This window comes from Coenobita brevimanus, chromosome 103, assembly GCF_032717465.1.
Source record: "Coenobita brevimanus isolate Jiangsu-jjx chromosome 103, ASM3271746v2, whole genome shotgun sequence".
NCBI classification, from domain to species: Eukaryota; Metazoa; Arthropoda; class Malacostraca; order Decapoda; family Coenobitidae; genus Coenobita; species Coenobita brevimanus.
This window is the reverse complement of record NC_137056.1, coordinates 38401603-38423131: the sequence shown is the minus strand read 5'-3', so window position 1 is coordinate 38423131 and position 21529 is coordinate 38401603. Positions and strand designations below refer to the sequence as shown.

Genomic DNA, 21529 nt, shown 5'->3' with positions numbered 1-21529 from the left:
GGTACAGGTTTAGGAGGATTGTAAAATGCTGCAGGAGGATCTGGATAGGATACACAAATGGAGCCAGGTGTGGGAAATGAAATTGAATGCAAAAAAATGTAAAATTTTGGAAATGGGAAAAAGTACCAAGAGGCCATCACTGAATTATTTCATGATTAATGAACCAATCACAAAAGCAAGAGAAGAGAAAGATTTGGGAATGCTGGTCCAGGACAGTTTGTCACCTGAAAAACACATTAATAAGACAGTTAGAGAAACATATAAACTCCTGACTAATATAAGAGTAGCTTTTCATTATATGGATGAGGAGATGATGAAGAAATTGATAGTGGCCATGATTTGCCCCAGGTTAGAGTATGCAGCAGTAGTGTTGTCCCCACACAAAATAAAAGATATGAACAAGATTGAGAGAATACAAAGACCAGCAACCAAAATGGTCCCCAGTCTGGCAGATGTCGTACAGAGAGAGGCTGGAAAAGCTGGATTTGCCTTCCTTAGAAGAAAGGAGAAAGAGAGGCGACATGATTGCAGTGTTCAGGACCATGATGGGTGTAGATAAAATTGACAAAGAAGAACTGTTTTTATGGGATGAGAGTAACAAGAGGACATGGAGTGAAACTGAAGAAGCCAAGCTGCTTGAAAGATATCAAGAAATATAGTTTTCCATATAGATGTATAGACCTGTGGAATAGCCTGGACAAAGAGATCGTCCAGTCTAAAAACTTAAACGAGTTTAAAGCTAAATTTGACTTACTGAGAAACAGAGACGGGACCCCACGAGCGTAGCTCATTTCCTGTATATCACAATTAGGTAAATACACACACACACACATCTGGAAGGGAAGGTGGTGTGAACAGAGAACATTTGTATGTTTAACACTAAATTTGATAAAAGTATTTATAGAGAGAGGACAGTATCAGCTTAACACAGAGCATTAATAGAACAAGGAAATTTTCATATGCACACTCACACACACATTTTCATTGTCCTTGCTTCCTTTCTCTCTTCTCTAACTTTCTGTATTCATTACCATACTGTAATCCCTCTTTTGCAGGCACTGGTAAGCATGGATCAGGCAGCATTTTGCTGTTATCCTCTTATATGTTTTGATCATCTCTGTTTCTGATCTATAAATATAAAAGGATAACTGATGCAGACTAATTGGTCCATACTTCTTAATTCATGTTAGAAGAGCTTTATCTCTGCATGAGGAACATCCAAACTGAACTGAAACTGTTGTATCTGAGTGACAACAGTAGAACTGGAATATGGTAAAGAGTCTTATTTCATGCTTTTTTTTTTTTTTTTGTTTTTTTTCCCAGATGGCATTTTTTTATTAATTTATTTTTCAATCTTCTTCTCAAGTCTGTGTGTTCCCTTTGGTAGGAAGTGCCCAGAGGGAGCCGTCTATCTTGGGGCTCTTTTCCTTTTTTCATGAAGTGATAATTCTCTGTCCACTGCTCTGTCAGAGTTACTCTCATCCTACCATTATATATTCTCTACATTTAGTCTACTTTCACTTCCTTACACAGTGTCGCTGCTCTGTTCTCATCTCCCCTCTTTCCAGCATGTGTGTGTGAATACATCCATGCTTAAACCCAGGGGACTGCAGGTTAAGCTGCCCTTCAGTCCATCCTCCTCCTGTCACATTATAGGGAAAGGTTTGAGGGTCGTTTATACAATTCAGGCAGCCTAGTCATATTGGTGTCACCACTTGAAGATGTCAATCTCCAGCACCAGACATGTGTGAAGAGATAGATGTGTTGATACTAAGAGCTATAATGAGAGAAAAGTAGCATGGTGTGGTGACAGATGCCTGACTTAATACTTTAGTATCTCACCTGTCTCTTCCCTCACCACCACCATCTTTCCCACCTAGTGGTCTCTGTCCTTCCTTTCTCTGTTTCTCATTTCCACTCTTCATTTCATCCTTTGATGTGATCTTACTTTTCCATCACTTACCCAATTTCCATTTTGTTTTCTCCATCTATTCACAGAAGTACCAACTCATATCTCTTCCCAACTCCCCTCCCCCCTTTTATTGTCCTTCCTCGTTACCATGTGTTCATCAGTGATCCTTTGAGCTACACATCTAGGTTCACATTTCCACCTGCTGCTCAGAGTATCCATCACATCAGTTACAGTGTTGAATTATGGGATTAAAGCTGTGGCTCATCTGGTTTTGACATGGTTGTTATTTTTTATTGGGTTATAAGACATGTTTTTGCTGCTTCAGAAGCACAATTCTTTCATCTTTTGTCTTGGCAAGATCATCTCATAATATTCATTAGTACAGTACACAAATCAACCCTTCAGTATTTCTCAGTGTCCTTGGAGTTTCTTTCTCTCTGGACCTATCATGAAAAGATCACATTGCCATCTTTGCAAAATCTGCTTCCAAGAGATTAGGTGTGCTAAGATGACTCTATTCCACTCCCCCCCACTCAGTGTTGAACTAATACAAGAGTCTGATAGGCCTCTGTATTTAGTACAACTTTCATATGGCAGAGGAGGGGGAGGGGAGTGCTCACCACAGTAATGGGGTCTATAAATGTCTCCATTGCCCAGAGGCAAAGTGTGGATCCTCTGTTTGGCTCAGTGGTAACATGCGCACATGTGAAATGCGAAGGCCTGAGATCAGATCTCAGCCAAACTAGTGATTAATTTATTAAGTTTCATTCCAGTTATTTACCTTGGTTATTAGTGGTGTGGGATATTAGGCAAGGCTTGGTTGGCAATTTGATGATGTTCCTTGGATAGCTGGCAGTGTCCTTGTCCTTACATCCTGGGGATGAGCTGTTTGACATGTCCCCAGTGGTAGCCTCTGATGCTGCGCTACTTTGTGTGTTAAAAACTAACCAAATATAACCAAGGGGAGAAAAGAGTGGTGTAATGGGGTCTATAAATGCCTGTGCTGCCCAGATGCAAAGTGGGGATCCTCTGTTTGGCTCAGTGGTAATGTGGGCATGTGTGGAGTGCAAGGGCCTGAAATCAAATCCCAGCCAAACCACTGATTAATTTAAGTTTCATTCTGGTTAGTACACCACATACATCTCTACTAAACAGGGTAGAGTCATAAGCATTTCATCTCAAGAATTCTCCTTTTACTGACCCCCATCAACCTCTCTTTGTTATAGTGTTGCATCTTTAACCCTCATGTATCACTATATCAGTAGTCACTTCTGAACTATCTGCATGTATCCCCCTTCCCATATGATAGGGGTGCAGTATCCATCTGGCAGTGCACTTTACCTCTGTTTTGTCCAACTCTTTAATGCAAGAGTTAATCAGTACTCTCAGTCCCTCATGAGAGCAACAGGTAAACTCTGGAAATGTCTTCCTGTCTCCGTATTTCCCTTTGCCAGTGACCCCCACGTGTATATAGGCATTGTGACCAGTTTTCAAGAAAAGAGCACCACTTTTGTGTTTGGGCTTTCAGCCTTTGATTGTTTCTTCTTTGCATAAAAAAATCAGTTACTGTACCTCATTTTAAGTTCCCAGTCTCTACATCTCGACCCCCTTTATCATCTCCCTATCTCCCTTTCCTTATGGCCTCCCTGTTGCTGTAATACTGTTTGTAAGGTTATTTGGACTCTGTCTTTCAGTCATGGTAAGAGGAAGTATACCATCAGTAAGTACTTAACGTGTTTTCAGGTATTAATGAACATTCATTCCTTTGTAGAGAGCAATTCCTTTTACACCTTACCCCTGTTATATTCTTTCCTGACCTGACCACCTGGCTCTACCCTTGATGTGTCCTCACCTGGTTTATGTTCTTTGTTGGACTAGTATCTGAACCTTGGCTTTAATTTTATTGCGGGAAAATCAACATTTTATATATTTATTTAAAGAAAGGGAAGCTATCACAAGCATCAGTGAATGTTACTGATTTTAGACTTCCTTGAATGTAAAATTGTAGAATTACATATATTTTTGCATAGGCCTCAAGAGGCCTCCTTTGAAGAGGCCTCAGCCTCAGCCTCAAGGCATATTGAAGAAGTTCATCCTTGACACGGTATTCTAAAACCCTCAGCCTTAAGGCCTAAGGCAAGGCTTCATCCCCATGTCAGTTTGTCACCCTCCTCATTCAGGAACATATTTAATCCAAGTATCATCTTCTGGAAGTACCCAGAATGAAACATTAAACTGTCATTGTTCTGGGGGTGATATATCAATTTCTTCCATTTCTCGCTTTCCTTCCACTAGATGCAGACAAGGCGAAGAAGCATGGTATGGATGAGTATATCTCAGCCGACCCAGTGAGATTTGATCACCACAACCTGTTCAGAGTCCTACAAGCGCAAACCCTAGAATATCGGCTAAATGATCCTTACTGTTCCTTGGTGAGTCACCTGCTGTTCTTGTCATCATGGACTTAGCAGAGCTGAATATGATGCAGTGTTGGTACTGTACTGTTGAAACCCAGTTACTTAATGCAACTCAAAATTTCCGTTACTATTACTGTTATTTTTCATCTGATTATTATTATTATTATTATTATTATTATTATTATTATTATTATTATTATTAAGCCAAATCATTTCCTGTACACCAGGAAACCATTTACTATGCTGGGTGGTAACCATATAACTAAATTTTGGCACCTGGTGGTTTAGTGGGTAATTACGGCACTCCAGTCGGATTGAGCCTGTGAAGGTTTATATCTAAGGGGTGGTTGGGGTTTATTGCTCATATAATTCCACTGAGGGATGAGTGAGGGTGGTTACTTTCATCTTAAATGCCAGGACCAACTTGCCTAACCCTGGGCTCCTACACTGCTCATGGGGCAACAGTGGCTTAGATGATGAATGAATGAATGACATTATTATTATTATTATTATTATTATTATTATTATTATTGTATGAATAATTACAGTACTTAAGCACAGGATATTCAAGTAGTGTTTTTTTTTTTTTTTCTTGTACTTTTAGGGATCATACTTTCCATGGATGATTCATATCTGTCAGATTAATGTAAACAGCAAAATCCTCCTCCTCCTCCTCCTCCTCATCATCATCATCGTCATTGTTGTTGTCATTGTCGTCATCATATCATTATAAACCTGTTTCCCACAGATAAGTGATGTAAGTAGGAAACAAGAAAAGGAAATTATAATTGTAGGGGAATTGTTGACAGAATGTCTGCATCCATGAAATGGACCATGCATCGGATCACTTATCATTCATGCCTTTGAAATTCCATGCTTAACCAGAGGCTTTTTTTTTTTTTTTTTTTTTTTTTTTTTTAAACACAAGCTTGTGGAAAAGGGTCATGCTGTAAACTGTAGAGGTAAAAAAGATACATTCCTTGCCATGTGCATTTCCATGCATAATGTATCTCTCCATTCCTTAAATTCCATACAGTACATTGCACCTTTCACACAGTTATTTGACATACTCAGCATTGTTCTTGGCATTCCATTCCATCTCCCACCCTCAAGCTCATTTGCATATATCATCTTTAGCATTAATTTTTTTTTTCATATTTGCAGTATTTATTTATCCATGCTTTAACATCTCAAGTTTCCAACTCAGCATAAACTGCACAATCTGTTCGTTGATGCCCAAGAGTCTGTTTCCCTACTTGTGCGTCATTTCATAGCATCACTTTGATGCTAATACCTACCATCCATACTGCAAACGTGCTAGAGCTGACTCATTCAGGACTGGTGTGGTGGTCTTCGTATTTATTTATTGATTTATTAATTTTACATGTTGGTCGATGTTGTGGAGGACATGTACAAACCGAATGTAATTAAAATTCACACAGTCGTTCCTTGCCTTAGTTCGGGATACTTGTCACATTCTTTTGGACAGCAGTCCACAGCTGTATGCACTCAACTTCCACTTCTCCATACCATAAGCACATAAGGTACACTATTTGCTTCCTTTTGGCAACTTTGCTTCGTATCTGTCACAAATCTCTTATGTTTTGTATCTTGTCCAGTGTATGCAGACATCATCCTCATCATGATTTTCACTTTTACATTTCTTTTCCATGTAGCCTGGGTCAGTTGAATTCACTTGATGACACTCCTATGTTATACTCTCTTCTGCACCAGCTCTCTAGTAATGCCTCCAGGCCCAAGAGCTACACACTACCTTGTCCCATGTCTTCCTTGGTCTGCCTGTAACCACCACATACCTATTTACATACGTACAGGGGTCAGTCTTGAGCCTCTTACGTTTGTCATTACGCTTGAGGCTCTTTCACTTCAGAAATGAACTCCCATGGGAGATATATGCTGATTACTTGGTGTCAAGTACAGAGGATGAAAGGAAGGCAGAGGAGAGATTTAGGAAAAGGAGAGATAGAATCAGGCTCAAGGGTTTGAGAGTAAGTATCGATAAAGCAAAAGAGATAATATGAAAGGCTGATGGCAGTTCTGTCAAAACAGAGGGACTGTGACCATATGCAGTTTGCCACAATGGTGTGGGAAGTAACTCCATCTTGTGCAGTGTTTGTGATCAGTGGGTGCACAAGAGATGTAATGGTATAATGGGTAGGATATAATGCTGGTTTTGAATGTGTAATATGTAAAGGAGAGCATATGGAAGGAAAGAGGCAGGAAAAGATTAATTTTACTGCAGAGTATCTGGAGTGCATGGAGAAGTTTTGTTATTTGAGGGACATGATATGTGCTGGAGATGGGATTTGAGCTGGCTCAGTTGTGTGGGTTATGAGTGATTGGATGAAGTTTAGGAAGTTGCTGTCTCTCCTGACATTGCCTTTAGGAAGTGATGTGCTTGAGTTTGAATAGATATAATCAACCTAAATGGGCCTGATTGGATTTAAGTGAACCAAATTGGACCTGAATAGCCTGAAACTGACCACATATGACCTGACTAATCCAGAAAGGGTGTGAATTGCGAGGTCTGTTCAGAAAGTGTTCAACCTCATTTTTTTTCTCACCAACCAGTTTGAGGATAGGGGCGGCGTTTAGTGTAGCACAATGCAGGACCTGTGTTTGCATGCGTGATTAATGCCAGCTGCCGTGAGTGACTCAGTGGCCGTCAGTCAGCTGGTGCTCATGGTCATGCACCTTATGCTTATAGTGTTCCCACGCTTGTAATGATGACCGAAAAGTTGAACAGCGTTGCTGCATCAGATTTTACCAAAAACTGGTGATACCCAGGTTGAAACTACCAGGAAGATCTGGCAAGTTTTGAGGAGTGAAGCCATGAGGGTAATGCAAATAATGGAGTGGTACAAATTGATAGTGATCCATGTCCTGGGAGGCCATCAACAAGCAGAGTGCTGAAAATGTGAAGAAAATCTGCAATTTGGTCATGGGAAATTGTCAGTTGACTGTCACAGAAATTGCTAATGAAAATGGATTCAGTGATGGATCAGCACACAAAATTTTAATGGATGATAGTTGCTGCCAAGTTCATTCCAAAACTACTTTCACGTGAACAACAAGCTCTGCAGATAAACGTTGCCAAGACATGCTGGAGTGTGCAAATCGTGATCCAGACTTTCTGAAGACTGTTATCACCGGAGATGAGACTTGGGTGTACGGGTACAATCCAGAAACCAAAGCACAGTCATCCCAGCAGAAGCATGCAGGGTCACCTCAGCCCAAAGAAGAGACCTGACCTTTGGAAAGCAGCAAGTTTGAAGCTGCATCATGACAACCCCCCTGCCCATTCATCTCAACTGATTCAGAAATTTTTGGACAAGCACAACATCCCGCAGGTCCAACAGGCTCCCTACTCACCAGACATGGCTCCATGCGACTCTCGGTTATTCCCCAAGCTCAGTACTCCGCTGAAAGGTTCCCTGTTTAATACGAAGAGAGCATGACAAATGTGATGAAACATTGCAGGAGATACCGAAAATTGACTTTGAAAAATATCTCAGGCAGTGGAAAGAATGCTGGGCCACATATGTCAAGTCAGAAGGGACCTGCTTTGAAAGGGGATTTGTGTCCTTGCTCAACAGGTTAGCTGTTTATTTTTTTCAGAGCCTAAGATCAGATACTTTCTGAACAGAGCCCGTACTTGATTAATTCTGAAGTGGCATAGAATAATGGACCTAGTTGATCCTGAATGGCCATGAATTAATATGAACTGAGCGTGTTGAGCTGGATGGAATGTCTATCTGTCTATTGCCAGACGCCTTAATCCCTTATATGGGGTGGCCACAAACAAATCACCTCCATGTCACCCTGTCCCCCACGATTTCACTTCCCTGCTTCCAATTCACACCCCTCTCTCTCATATACCTCTCCACTCCAATCTCATCCTTGACCCTCCCCTCCCTCTCTCCCCCTCCACCTCACATACACTCTCCTCATCAGTCTCTCACTCTCCACCCTATCCACATGGCCAAACCACTTCACTGTGTTTCTCCTATCACTTCCTATCACATCCACACCACAATGCTCCTTCACTTCCTCATTTGTCAGTCTGTCACTCCATGTGACACCACAGGCACCTCTCAAATAACTCATTACCACCGGTCTCACTCTTGACTTCTGTCCCTCCAACAACGTCCAAGCTTCACTTACATACCGTACATTGGAGTTGGTATCACAATACTGTCATGTAATAATTTCTTCACTTCCATGCTAACTTCCCTGTTTCTTATCACTGCTGTCAAGGGACCAGCAACCTTTCTTCCTTGTTGTACCCTTTCAAGCACTTCACCCTCCAAACTTCCATCCTTACTCATCACTCTACCCAAATACTTAAACCTACTCACATTTTCCATTTCCTCATCATCCAACCTCACTGTACATTCACTGACTTCACCTCTCTCGAAGACCATAATTTTACTCTTCCCTACATTCACCTTTAGATTCCGTTTCTTACACACACTCCCAAACTCATCCACAAAGCTGTGCAGCTCCCCTTCGTCTTCACATAACAACACAGTATCATCTGCAAACAACAATACTGGGAGTTTCCAGACACAGCCCTCTCTCATTAGGGCCACTCCAACATCCACTGCCCTACCTTGTATCTCTTTTATAACCCCATCCATATACAGATTGAACAACCATGGAGACCTGACACATCCCTGTTTCAACCCAACCTTCAAATAGAAAAACTCACTCAGTTCACTATCCACATGCACTGCAGCCTTAGCACCCTAATACATACTCTTCACAGCATTCAACAACTTCCCATCTACTCCATATATTCTTAATACTTTCCACAATCCTTGTCTATCCACTGTCATATGTTTTCTCCAAATCAATGAAGGCTGCATACAACTTCTTTCCTTTCTCTAGACACTTTTCCACTAGAGATCTAAGGATGAATATCTGTTCTACACAACCTCTTCCCTTCCTAAAGCCTCCCTATTCTTCTCCAACTAATTCCTCTGTTATTTCCCTAACTGTCAATAAGTATCCTACCATATACTTTTCCTATTACACTAAGAAGACAAATGCTCCTGTGATTACCACACACTGGAATGTAAAGGACTTAATGAATATCAAATATCCTGGAACCCTCCTTTGTTTGTACATTCATTTATAAAGGCTCCAACATGCTTATAGACATTGGCCTTGGTCACCTAATGGTGACTCTCCATGCTACTCGATCTCTAGCAGCCTCTTTGTTCAGTCTCTTGTCCTAGAGTTTTCACTGTATGATCACATCCCTGGTCTTTTTGGTCTGCCTCCCACAACTCTGCCCTCAGTGTTTACACCTCTCGTCCTCCACACCCAGTTTTCATCCTCTATCCCCTTCATATGCCCAAACCATCTCAGTCTACCCCTTGTTGTCACTGCATCACTAATACATTGAAGTCCTATCCTTCCTCTGAACCATTCATTTGCAGTCCTAACCTCGCAGGTCTGTCAGTCAAGGATGTACCACAAATCTGTCGTATCGTTTTAATCTCAGCATGTTTGAGCCTGTGAATATCCTCCTTCACTTCCATGCAGCAATATACTCCTAACACATGCTGCAAACAGGGACCTCTGTGCATTGAGGGAGAGCTCTCTCAAAGACAGTAACAGCAACAACTGTATGATCTTCCAACTACTACTTACCCATGCTGCTGAGGTAGCTCCAGCCCCATCCCCTGCATATATTATATCCCCCAAGTAACAGCTCTTTTTCGTACACTGAAGAGACTCTCAGCAAGATTAACCCTTTCCCATCTCTGTGTCTCTGCATAATCGCCCCTACACATTGCACACACAAAATGAGCGAAATTATGCAGCTTACCTCTAATACCACTGCATCTCATATGCATCCTCTTACCACAAACACTGCACAAGATGAAGTTACATCTCACTCTTGTGGCAAACTGCACATGGCCATACTTCCTCAGCTTTGACAGTATCATCACCTACCATAGATATCATCACTTTTGCTTTATCCACATTTACATTACTCCCAAACCATTGTATAGTACTCCATCCCATTTCTCCGTCACTTGAACCTTTCCTTTGCTTCTATCTCATTCTCCATGATTATCACCAATTCATCTTGTCGTTTTTAATGCATCAAAGACTCAGTTCTTACAATTTTCAACCCAACAAAATCTTCCAGGGAGTACCCACTAATGTTTAATTATATGCAGCTCAGTCCTGCATCATCCTTCAACATACTTGGGGTTTCATTCTCTTGATATTTATCTTGGAAAGATCATATTACATCTCTTGTAAAATCTGCTTCCAAGAGATGAGGTGTGCTAAGCTGACTCCATACTTTCTTTACCCCTGTACAGTTGTTGACTTCATACATGGGTTTCATTCGTCCCTGTGTAGAGTATAACTCTCGTGTGGGGAGGCTCCCCACATACAGCTCTTCTCAACAAGGAGTCAAAGGCTATTTGTCTCATTAACTCTCCTCCTCTTACTGGCTCTCTTCAACCTCTGTCTCTTCATCGCATTGTTGCATCTTTATCATTTTTCTGTCGCTACTTCAGTAGTCACTACTCCTCTGAACCGTCCACCTCCACGATGGGCACATAGCACCTGTCTAGCAACAAACACATATCTCTTTTCTGTCCAACTTTCTAATGCAAGAGTTAACCATTACTCCCAATCCTTCATTTATGCAACAGGCCAACTCTGAATCTGTCTCCCTCTGTCTGTATTTCCCACATCCTATGATCTCCAGTCTTTCAGATGCAGTGTGTCCAGGCATCTCAAAATTAACGGATCTTGAAATTGGCTCTCTGTTGTATTGTTTTTGTTTTTGTTTTTCATGGAAGGAACGGTTTGTGGGCTCCTGGCCTTTGGTTTCTTCTTCCTTGCTTTAAAAAAAAAAAAAAAAAAAAAAAAAAAAAAAAAAAAATCCTACGAGAGTCCAGTTTTGAGCTCACTAGAGAGAGCCTCAAGCACCCAGATAAACAGTAAGGGACCTTGAACTGACCCCTGATGGACACCATCATTCACAGAAAACTCACACACAAACCTCCATTTACTCACAGCTGGATGCAAGTACCCTCATACCTTGCCATAAGCACCCAAACCAGTCATTTCTCAATCCCAAACTTAATGGGCTAAAACTGATGTGACTGCTCCTGAATTACCAAAAATGGGCTGTGATTGCTCTGTAAACATGGCTAATAGTGCATATAAGAAAGGATTTTCCAGTACTTGAATGGCTTGAATTGACCACACAGGAATATCTTGGGTCATTTCTATTGTTCATGTTCATATAATTATGCCAGTTGATGGTTTACTAAGTGACAGTTGAACCACCATGACATAGGGACATAGCTGATCAGTGTACTTGTTTCAGTCTGGTATATGCATTTCCCAGTCATCCATGGACCAGGGAGTGGTAGACTGCAGGAAAGACTGTTTTATACTAGGATGGCTCCAGTATCTTCCCTTTAATAGACAATAATTTTGACACAGTAGTAGCACAGTTTGTCTGCAATGGTTAATATTATTAAGTAATATTCTTTTGCCAGGGATTGCATTTGACAAAACAACAATATATTGTAAATCTTATAGTAAAAAGAAGACTATGAAAAAAGTGATTAATGAATATATGGGAATGCAAGTAGTGAAATATGAGGAAGCAGAATAATTGGCAAAGGATTACAGTGGATGGATAATGGAGGTGCACATGACTGGTTGGATACTTTTTTTTTTTTTTTTTTTTTTTTTTTTTTTTTTTTGAATGGTTGTGCCCCTCATGTTGTTTATCTGAACAGAAAAAAAAGTGAATGATTTTGCCTTCCCTATGCATAGAAACAAGAATTGTGAAGATTTGAAGGATGAGTGAATCGTTTTGTTGTCTGCTTCATTTTGCATTGGGTCAATAGCTTTTATACTTTTGTGCTTGCCTTTTCCTATATCTCACCCTTCCCATTTTATAAAGGGAAATAGGTTTGGGATGATGATGATGATGATGATGATGATGATTACTGTATTTAATTTTAAACTAGTTTCACTGGTATGTCTTGTCGTAGTAATCATAATCAGTTCACTTTGTGAACATTAATCAATAATTTTATTCACTCATCCTGTCTCCTCACATACCTCTCAGACAGATTTTTCCTTTCCATTACTTCTCATCTCACACACATCCTTCACTTTTTAATGACCTCAGGGATGGTTCAGCCCTGGCCAGATTTTCGTGTTAGATGAGTACCAGGCGAGATATGGCGTGCGAGGTTGCTACCGACATCTGTGCTACTTGGAGGACCTCTTAGACCGAGCAGAAAAGGGCCAGATGATTGATCCTACCCTTATACATTACTCCTTCGCCTTCTGTGCCTCTCACGTCCATGGCAACAGGCAAGTGCAGGATAGGGTTGGGCAGTATGGAGGTTTTTATTTTTTCTTAATAAGAAAGAAGGAACCAAGTGCCAGAAGCCCACATGATTGTTCCTTCCAAGAAAAAAATAAAAACAAAATCTGTCTAGCTAAGTATGATTTTGATAACTCCCACTTATGTAAAGTTTGGTGTTGCAGTTTTTTTCCTTCCCTGACTAATGTGGGCAGAGTAAGTTTATTTGTGTTTAAGGAGATAGTCAATATGTTTGGTAGACTAGGGCCAACCAGACCTGAGCAGAGGTTGGATGACTGAGCATTATATAGGTAGTAATTAAGCAATGAACAGGGGTAATGGCAGAACTTGAAATTTGTTCTGAATGACCTCAGTGAAGGAAAACTTTATATTTTAGGCCATAATAATTCAGACAGAGTATAGAATACAAAATGGATGGAAATGTAAGAAGAAGAATGGAAAAACAACACACCATAGTTTTTTGGAAGATTGATAGGAAAAACAGTGCTGCACAGTGAAAATACAGGCAGTATATAAAGCCACCTATTGCCATTTCTTGCTACTATTGAAATTGATCAGAAACTCCCTTTGCTGATTGCCTGTGGACCAAACTGGCCATTTACCTTTATAACAGATGAAAAGTATATATATTTTTTTTCTACTATTCCTTCCTGTCTTCCATAGGTTCCCAACAAACTCCATTTATTCCTTGTGTTGCTGTTATTTTCTTGTGACCAGTCCTGTTATTTGAGCCTCATAAATGTAGAGTACTTGAAAGAATTTGCCATGAATAACTTTACCATCAACAAGAAAATCCCAGCATAAACAACTTACTAGGAAGAACTTTGGAAGCCATCAATTGAAAGAACACAACAGACTGGACACCATTTACAGTCAGGTTCCAAGATGTGTCCTCTCAGTGAAGGTCACCAGCAGAAACTACATCCTTGTAACTGTGTGATAATCCATTTCCAACAGCCACCCACTGTTTCTGAAACAGAAAATCACAGAACTGTAAAAAAGGTTAACCTAATAATTTAATAATTTTTTCTATGCAGTTCATCATGACAAAAGTAGCTATATGGAAGCCCTGTAATGAGGAGCAGAATATCTAAATATGAGAGCTAACAGTCGATACATACACTATAATGAGACATTCGGTAAGAAAAAAAGAAAAGAAAAAGGGAAAAAAAAAAATTGTTTGAGCACTCTGCAAGAAAACTTCACAGACAGTTAGGTCGAGTAGTAAGGCCATATTAGCGTCTAAGTTAAAAAAAAAAAAATCTTCCCTTACTTCAGACATATTTACCTTCAGCCTTGTATATTAGATTTTTAAAAGCCATAGTGGTAGGTGGTGGCGACCATCATTCACTCACTTCATGTAGTGCTGCTTACTTCTTCCTTAGCCTTTATCATTCTTTTTCTGTGCCTGCCCTCCTTTCTTCGTATTTCTCCCATCTTTCCTGTCACTTCTTATTGCTTTTCTTTCCATTACAGGTGGCTTTACATTGAGTGACAAGCCAAATGGTTTCCTGTAAGCCAAGAAACCATTTACAACGCTGGGTGGTAACCATATAACCAAACCATTCGTGCTCCCTACGTGTCAACAAGTGGGTTGGTGGAGGGTTAGTGCCCCTCCCTGTAAAACAAATAACTCACAGTCAAATGGCCACCTCTTGTGGGATAATGGTGTCTGGCAATAGATAGATAGATAGATAGAAAAGCCATTTCTATAAATGATGGCATTTTGGAATGGACCACTCTCAGATTTTTAAAATCAACAGCTCATCCAATCATTGAATTTTAAATGCAAAATATTATTCTATAAACATAGTGAAACTGCAAATAGAGGAATTCACCAGAAAGCAAAAGCTAGACATAATCTTGGTAATATATCTAAACAGTCAGTCCATACTATCAGACAGCTTTAGGTTATACTCTCCAAATAAGAAGACAGTTACTCACAGCACAAGTATGTATTGATGGCTGTCCTCTTATGTTGTAAAATATAAGGCATAAATTACATAGTACATACACATGATTCCTCGTAGAACTCATGAAATTATTCTTAGCAACATGGCGTAAGGTGATAGTCCAGTGAATACCTGCACATCCATTAACCACACACACACATCACCTCACTTAACAAGGAAATAACAGAAAAAAAGAATATGTTTCCTCACATCACTGGTTCTTCTTCATAATCATCACCCCAGACACCTTGTTCACACCTGGGAACCTCGTACCAGGAAATGGCCTGCTTCAGGCTACTTATTCTTCACATAATTCAAGTAGCTATCTCAGAAACTCCTCTTTTCCTTCTTTCTCTCTCACTGATATATTGCTCTACTCTTTCCTGCATCTTCCAGCATTTCCCTCAGTCTTACTATGAGATGGGGCATCCAACTGATGTACCTTATTTGAATTTGCCCCCACCATCTCATTCGTATTATATTATATCATTTACAGAGGCTCCAACATGCTTGCACGCATCTGCTTTGATCACCTAATGGCGGTTTTCCATGCATCTTAGTCTGTGGCAGCCTCCCTATTCAGTCCTTCATCTATGAGGTTGCACTCTGTGACCTCGTCTCAGTTCTGTTTTTGGTCTGCCTCTCATAACTGTACCCTCAGCATTTACACTTCTTGCCTTCTGCACCCATTTGTCGTTTTCTATCCTCTCAACATTCCCAAACCATATCAATTTTATCTCTTCAGTAATTCCAGATCTCACTCCTGTTACCTTTTCTTTAATGCTTAATTACTTATTAACTTTTGTTACTTACATCATCTCTCTTGCTTATTTCTCCAGCTGGTCTGATAAATGTACAGTAATTTCTACAGCCTACAGTTTAGAAATTTTCTCTCCATACCCAGGCTTCATTCCCAAATGAAAGTTTAACCCAGTCTGTGGTTACTGACAGCATGCTATTTTCTGTTTCCTGCTTTCTCTGTACTGCCATCAAAGCCAAAGGTAGTTGTTGCATGTATATATACAACAAAACCTCTTCACTGTGATTGTTTCTCATTGCCCGTCAAGTCCATATCTGAGATTCCTATGTGTACCAAGTTTAAATTTGCTTGATTCAGTTTGCTCCATCTCACCCACATACTGTACAGTCTCCCTGTCAGTCTCATTCTCCATTCTCTGCATATGGCCAGATTATCCCTGGTTACTTTAACACCTTGTAGCATATCCATATCAGTACATTGCTCCCAGACTTCTACATCAACAACAGTTATAAAATGAGCAAGGCTGTATGATATAGTCAAGCTAGATAGCAAATAAGACCCATAAACCAATGTTGGATGCAGTGATAGGAAGCTAGGGTAATCACATTAATATACAATGTGTTGCTGGTACTCTTGCATGCATGGACTGATCACAAGGAGAAAATAAATGCAACCCAGGAGTAATACATGCACTGAAATTTGCTACAAATTCATGGAGAATAAGAGGCATAGTTAAACGTGAAAATGACCGAATATAACTTTTAATATGGTTTAGGCAGATTTCTCGTGAAAGGCCAAAATGTAGGTGTATTATAGCTTTTAATCCAAAGGAAATATTCTGAAGCAAAGCTATTAAAAAGAGATATTGCAGTAGAGGAAGGATTAGAAAAAGGCAAATGAGAAAGTAGATACTGACTCTTTCTGCTGATTTTCCAGAATAGTTAATCTTGCCTGAAGGGAATTGATAGACCATCCTGACAACATACACATCCTGAATTTCAGATGCTGAAAGAAATGATATGTTAGTAACTGGTTTGGTGACTTGGTATGATTTCAGAAGTATGATACATGTTTTTGGTTGTATTTATTCTGTTCATGTTTTGAACAGAATTTCAGCACAGTTAGTCTCAGTAACTTCTGTACCAAACTTCTGTAGTACTTGAACATTTTTTCATTTATGCTGAAAATGTTCATCGACACAGATATATCTCTTATTTTAGATTTGGGGTGGAATAATGATTATTTTCAGATGAACAGCAAGAGCTACTTCTTGTGGGGTAGAGACAGTTGAGTGGATACATTGTATGGCTGAATTGCTTTACTTGCTTGCTGCATATTAGGGACTCCTTATTCTTCCAAAAACTGTGTAACATTTCAGAAACAGCACATATGGTCACTAGATACAGAAAGCCATTTATAAATAAATCATCCTTACCTCTGTAGAGCAGCCTGGATACAGGACACTCACTCTAATCTTTTGTCTGATACTGTATATCCTTACTTGTTATTTCCCAACTTTTGATTTAAAGCTGTTGTATTGTAAAATAACTTGTTAAAGATTACTCCATTTTCTTATGCCTGTTCTCTCTCTGGTTATTGGGCTGTGTTAAGTCTTTACCTCCCTCTATTCTGTCTCTCCATATTTCCATGGGGATAGTATTGTATTCTTGACATCTCTTAATACCTGGTTAAGTAATGGTGAGTAAAGATTAATAGATGTTTTTTTCACAATGTAAAATGGAAATTATTATTAGTAGAGTGCAGGATATTCACTTGTTTGTACTGTATATTATTCAATTTCTTATTCCTTGTTGGTTAGTACAACAAGCAAAATAAAGGTGACAGCCACCACCACTGACTGCCACACACTAAGTTGTAGAAGAAGTGAGAGCCATCTCAACGCAGTTCACTAAGTAGTAGTAGAAGTGAGAGTCATCTCAACACAGTTCTGCATTGAGGAAAAGTTGTTGTAACACCCTTATGCTGTAAAAATTTAGCTCTTGGGGTAAATAAAACTGTTTAGTGGTAGCAAGTATATAATGAAAAATATTACTCAAATTGAGGGGGTTAACATTTTCACTGTCACTGCCTGATTTCTTAACTATCTCCACATGCCAGTGCTAAAAGTGTTTTGTCATGTCTTAAAACTGTCAGTTTTTCTTAGCAGATTTTAGCAATGTTATCCTGTGATTCAGTCCCACGTAATTCCTGAGTCAGAGAAGATGTGCCAGTCCTGACTGATGACTGAAAAAATCCCGTTATTTGGGATGTTGTATTTGGGATCTGTTACAAGTATGTGGGGTACATAAGAGATGGAAAGATAACTTTCTATATTTTCGTGTGAACAATTGGAATTATAGTATGTATGATGTGTTTACCTTTAGTCCCTCGAAAACTGATAGTAAATGCAATGGTGCCAGAGACTTGTAAGTAGATTTACATGCTTTGTATTGCATTCAGTGGTAGATACTATAATGAAAATTGGTAAAATTGTTCACAAATATCTAAGTCTTACACATTTAGGAAATAATTAATGAGATATGAATTATGAATGTGTGTGTGTGTGTGTGTGTGTGTTTACACAGATGTTCACATGAATATATATATGAGCATGTGATGATAGCATCATAAAAAAAAATAGGCAATGTTTGTTAAAAATGTGCAGGTGTGAAAGAAATAAGGATGATGGATTATGGAAAAAAAGAATGAGTGGTGAGGCTAAGGAATGAGAGAAAGAGTGAATGATCTATACACATATATGGATGTATAGGGACAGATGTGAGGAGGACATGTAATATTGAATGCAACAAGGAATCTGTGAATGGTGTACATAGAAAGTGCTAGATCAGAGATGAGAGAAGTAGCAAATGGGCTTGATTTAAAAAAAAAAAAAATGTAAATTGGTACCAGATATAGAATTATGTCACAGGCAGATCCATAGATAATAAGCACTATGCCCAGGTCATTAACAAGCTTCCTATGGGTGAAGTTTAAGCATCAGTTGTCAGATAAGGAGAGCAACATAGGAAGATGGAACAGAGTGGGGGAGAGTAATGAGGTAAGAGAGGAATTTGGGCAAAATAAGAGAAAGAGCAAGATGGACAGCCCACAACCTTTTACTTCTTCAACTTCTCTACTTCCTACTGTACCTTCCACCAACTCTCTGTTTTCTAACTGGAGAGTGTTACATTCACTCAGCCAAATTTGACCAGCTTCACATGGGTGGAGAGTAGAGGGGTGCCATAAGTAGCTGAAATACTGGATCATTCCTGGAAAAGTACATGCAGTTTTTAAATTAATGAGCCTGGTATATTGATGGTGGTGGTAGCAAAAAGGTAAAAAATCTGCCTGAGAAACACCATTAGATGTTGAAAATACTGTACAGTACAGGTATTTCACATTCATCATATCATCATCATCATCATCCCAACCTCTCTGTTGCACCTAAGAATGAGATGGTGTTGAAAACACCCCACAGATATTTCACATTTATCTTCTTCATTATGATAATCATCCTCCAAACTGCTTTTTCCCACCTTAGGATTAGATGAGACAGGGTTATAAAAGCCTGGAAAAAGATGGTAGAGAAAGAACTAACCAACAGCATTCCCAGTGAAATAGGCCATACAGTACATTCAGTTACTTACAGTCTGAGCCCCCAGAATCCTGACTTCACATCATAGGCATGACCATCCACATATATTTTCTTTATTTTGTAGTGTTTGTGATAAATGAGTACATAAGAGATGTAGTGGTATTAGAGGTAGGGTGCAAGATAATGCTGATTTCATGTGTGCTGTGTGTCGGGGAGAGCATGTGGAGATGTCAGGCATGGAAATTTTGATCTTGCTGGTGAGTCTCTCGAGTGTGTGGAAGAGTTTAATTACTTGGGAAACATGTTATGTACTGGAGGTAGGGCTGGAGTGAACTCTGTGGCTAGAGTGAAGAGTGGTTGGAAGAAGTTCAGGGAACTGTTGTGTCTTCTGACATTGAGAGGGCTCTCCCTCTGTGCTAAGGGATCTTTGTATGTGGGATGTGTTAGGAATGTAATGCTTTATGGTAGTGAGACTTGGGAAGTAAAACAAGACTATATTCGCAGGCTCAGATGTACAGAAAATGACAATGATTAGGTGAATGTGCAGTGCATCCTTGAATGGGAGACCTGGGGGAACTAGGTTTACAATGGAAGAGTTAAGAGGAAGGATGTGACTGCAGTGTATCGGTAATGTGATGAGTGGAGGTAGATTGAGATGGTCTGGGCATGTGGAGAGGATGGGGGATGACAGTTAGGAGCAGAGAGTGAGAAGCATTAATGTTGGGGGTAGGGTGGTTATGAGCAGACCAAAAAAGAACTAGGACATGGTCATAGAGTGTGACCTCCAGGATAATGGACTGAACAGGGAGGCTGCCAGAGATTGAGCAGCACGGAGGGCCACCATTAGCTGACCAAAGCCGACACCTGCTGGCATGTTGTAGTCTTTATAAACAAAATGATTTTGTAGATGCACTTCATATTCCTCTCATATATGAGAGAGGGGGGGTGTGAGTTGGGAGCAGGGCAGTGAAATGGCGGGGGACAGGGCGACGTGGAGGCAATTTGTTTGTGGCCACCCCAGACGGGATTGAGGCGTCTGGTAATAGATAGATAGACTTCATATTCCTGTTACCCAACAGATTGAGCTGATCTGTCAGTTATAAAGGTAAATTGGGGATGCCAAATCCTTGTTATGTTTTATCATAGGGCATACAACAAAGAGTTAAGAGGAAGGATGGGACCGGAGTGTATTGGTTTTGTGATGAGGAGTGGTAGATTGAGATGATCTGGGCTTGTGGAGAGGATGGGGGATGACAGTTGGGTGCAGAAAGTGAAGAGTGTTAACACTGGGGGTAGGGTTGTGAGGAGCTGACCAAAAAAAACCTGAGACATGGTCATAGAGTTTGGCATCATGTTAAGGGACTGAATACGGAGGCTGCCAGAGATCAATGAGCATGGAGGTGCCAGAGATCGAGCAGTATGGAGGGCCACCATTAGGTGACCATGGCCAATGCATGCTAGCATGTTGGAGCCTTTATTAACAAAACGGTTTTGTAGATGCACTTCATATTCCCGTTACTTATCAGATTGAGCCAGTCTGTCAATTATAATGTTAAATGGGGGATGTCAAATCCTTGTTATGTTTTATCATAGGACATACAACCAACTGAATCCCTTGTCAGTTCCTAGCCTCATCAATCTCTTACATTGCTCTGTCATATACCAGATAATTTAGATGAGGGAAATCCTTCGTAACCTGAGATGGTTGCGGAAAGGAAACAATGAACTGTATTCCCAGACTTCCTAACAGAGACAGGGTTAAAGGAGAAGGTAAAAGAAATGCATAATTGCTAGAACCATTATAAAGAGAGAAGGTTAAAGAGAAGAAAATAAGGTAGAGTATTCATATTAAGTGGGAAAATCAAAAATAAACAGAAGATGTAGGGAACAAATATGTCCCTTTGCCCTTGCTTGGGCATCCTCCTTTAATACTGTAACAGTTGACTAGGAGTGTAAGAACTGGTTTTTGCGTACTTTTTCAAAAACATGTTATTTTTCCATCAGGATGTAATGATGTTACCTGTTCAGGCATAGTACCAGATGGACCATATGCCTGCTTTTCCTTCTCAAGGCACTTTTTTTTTTTTTTTTCTTTTTTTTTTGTGTGTGAGGGCATTGAGTATTTCAAAACTATTTATGATGCTGAACAATATAATGTGTCCAGCTGTTTTGGCTAGATGCAGCTCCATCTCATGCTCACCTGTGCTCCCAAACACAATAGTTGACTTTATGAAACTAGGGAAAGTTGTAAAACTCTTGCTACAGTGGAGTTGCAGCACCAGTCTACTTGAGAATACAATTTCCTAATTTCCACTGAATTTTTGTGTGGGGGATAGTGGTGGTGGCTATGTCATCTTCTTTTATATGTCTGTGTGACATTTGCAAAAGAAACAAGAGTTTTTGGGATGGTGACCTGTTTGGTTTCTATATCTGCTGTGAGTTCAGTTGTAATTTGAGTTTAAATTAAGGTCATTGGAAATGAAAATTAC

General features: G+C 39.8%; 1 protein-coding gene across 1 annotated transcript in view; it reads left to right on the top strand.

The window, feature by feature from the left end:
* LOC145415681 (calcium-dependent secretion activator-like) overlaps positions 1-13247 on the top strand; it is a 50025-nt gene extending 36778 nt beyond the window's left edge. The window contains exons 3-4 of the mRNA XM_080284896.1: positions 4208-4344; positions 12533-13247. Of these exons, the coding sequence (XP_080141022.1) occupies positions 4208-4344; positions 12533-13012 (617 nt within the window). The 3' untranslated portion in view covers positions 13013-13247. The remainder of the gene's footprint in view (positions 1-4207; positions 4345-12532) is intronic.
* The last annotated feature ends 8282 nt before the right edge of the window (positions 13248-21529 follow it).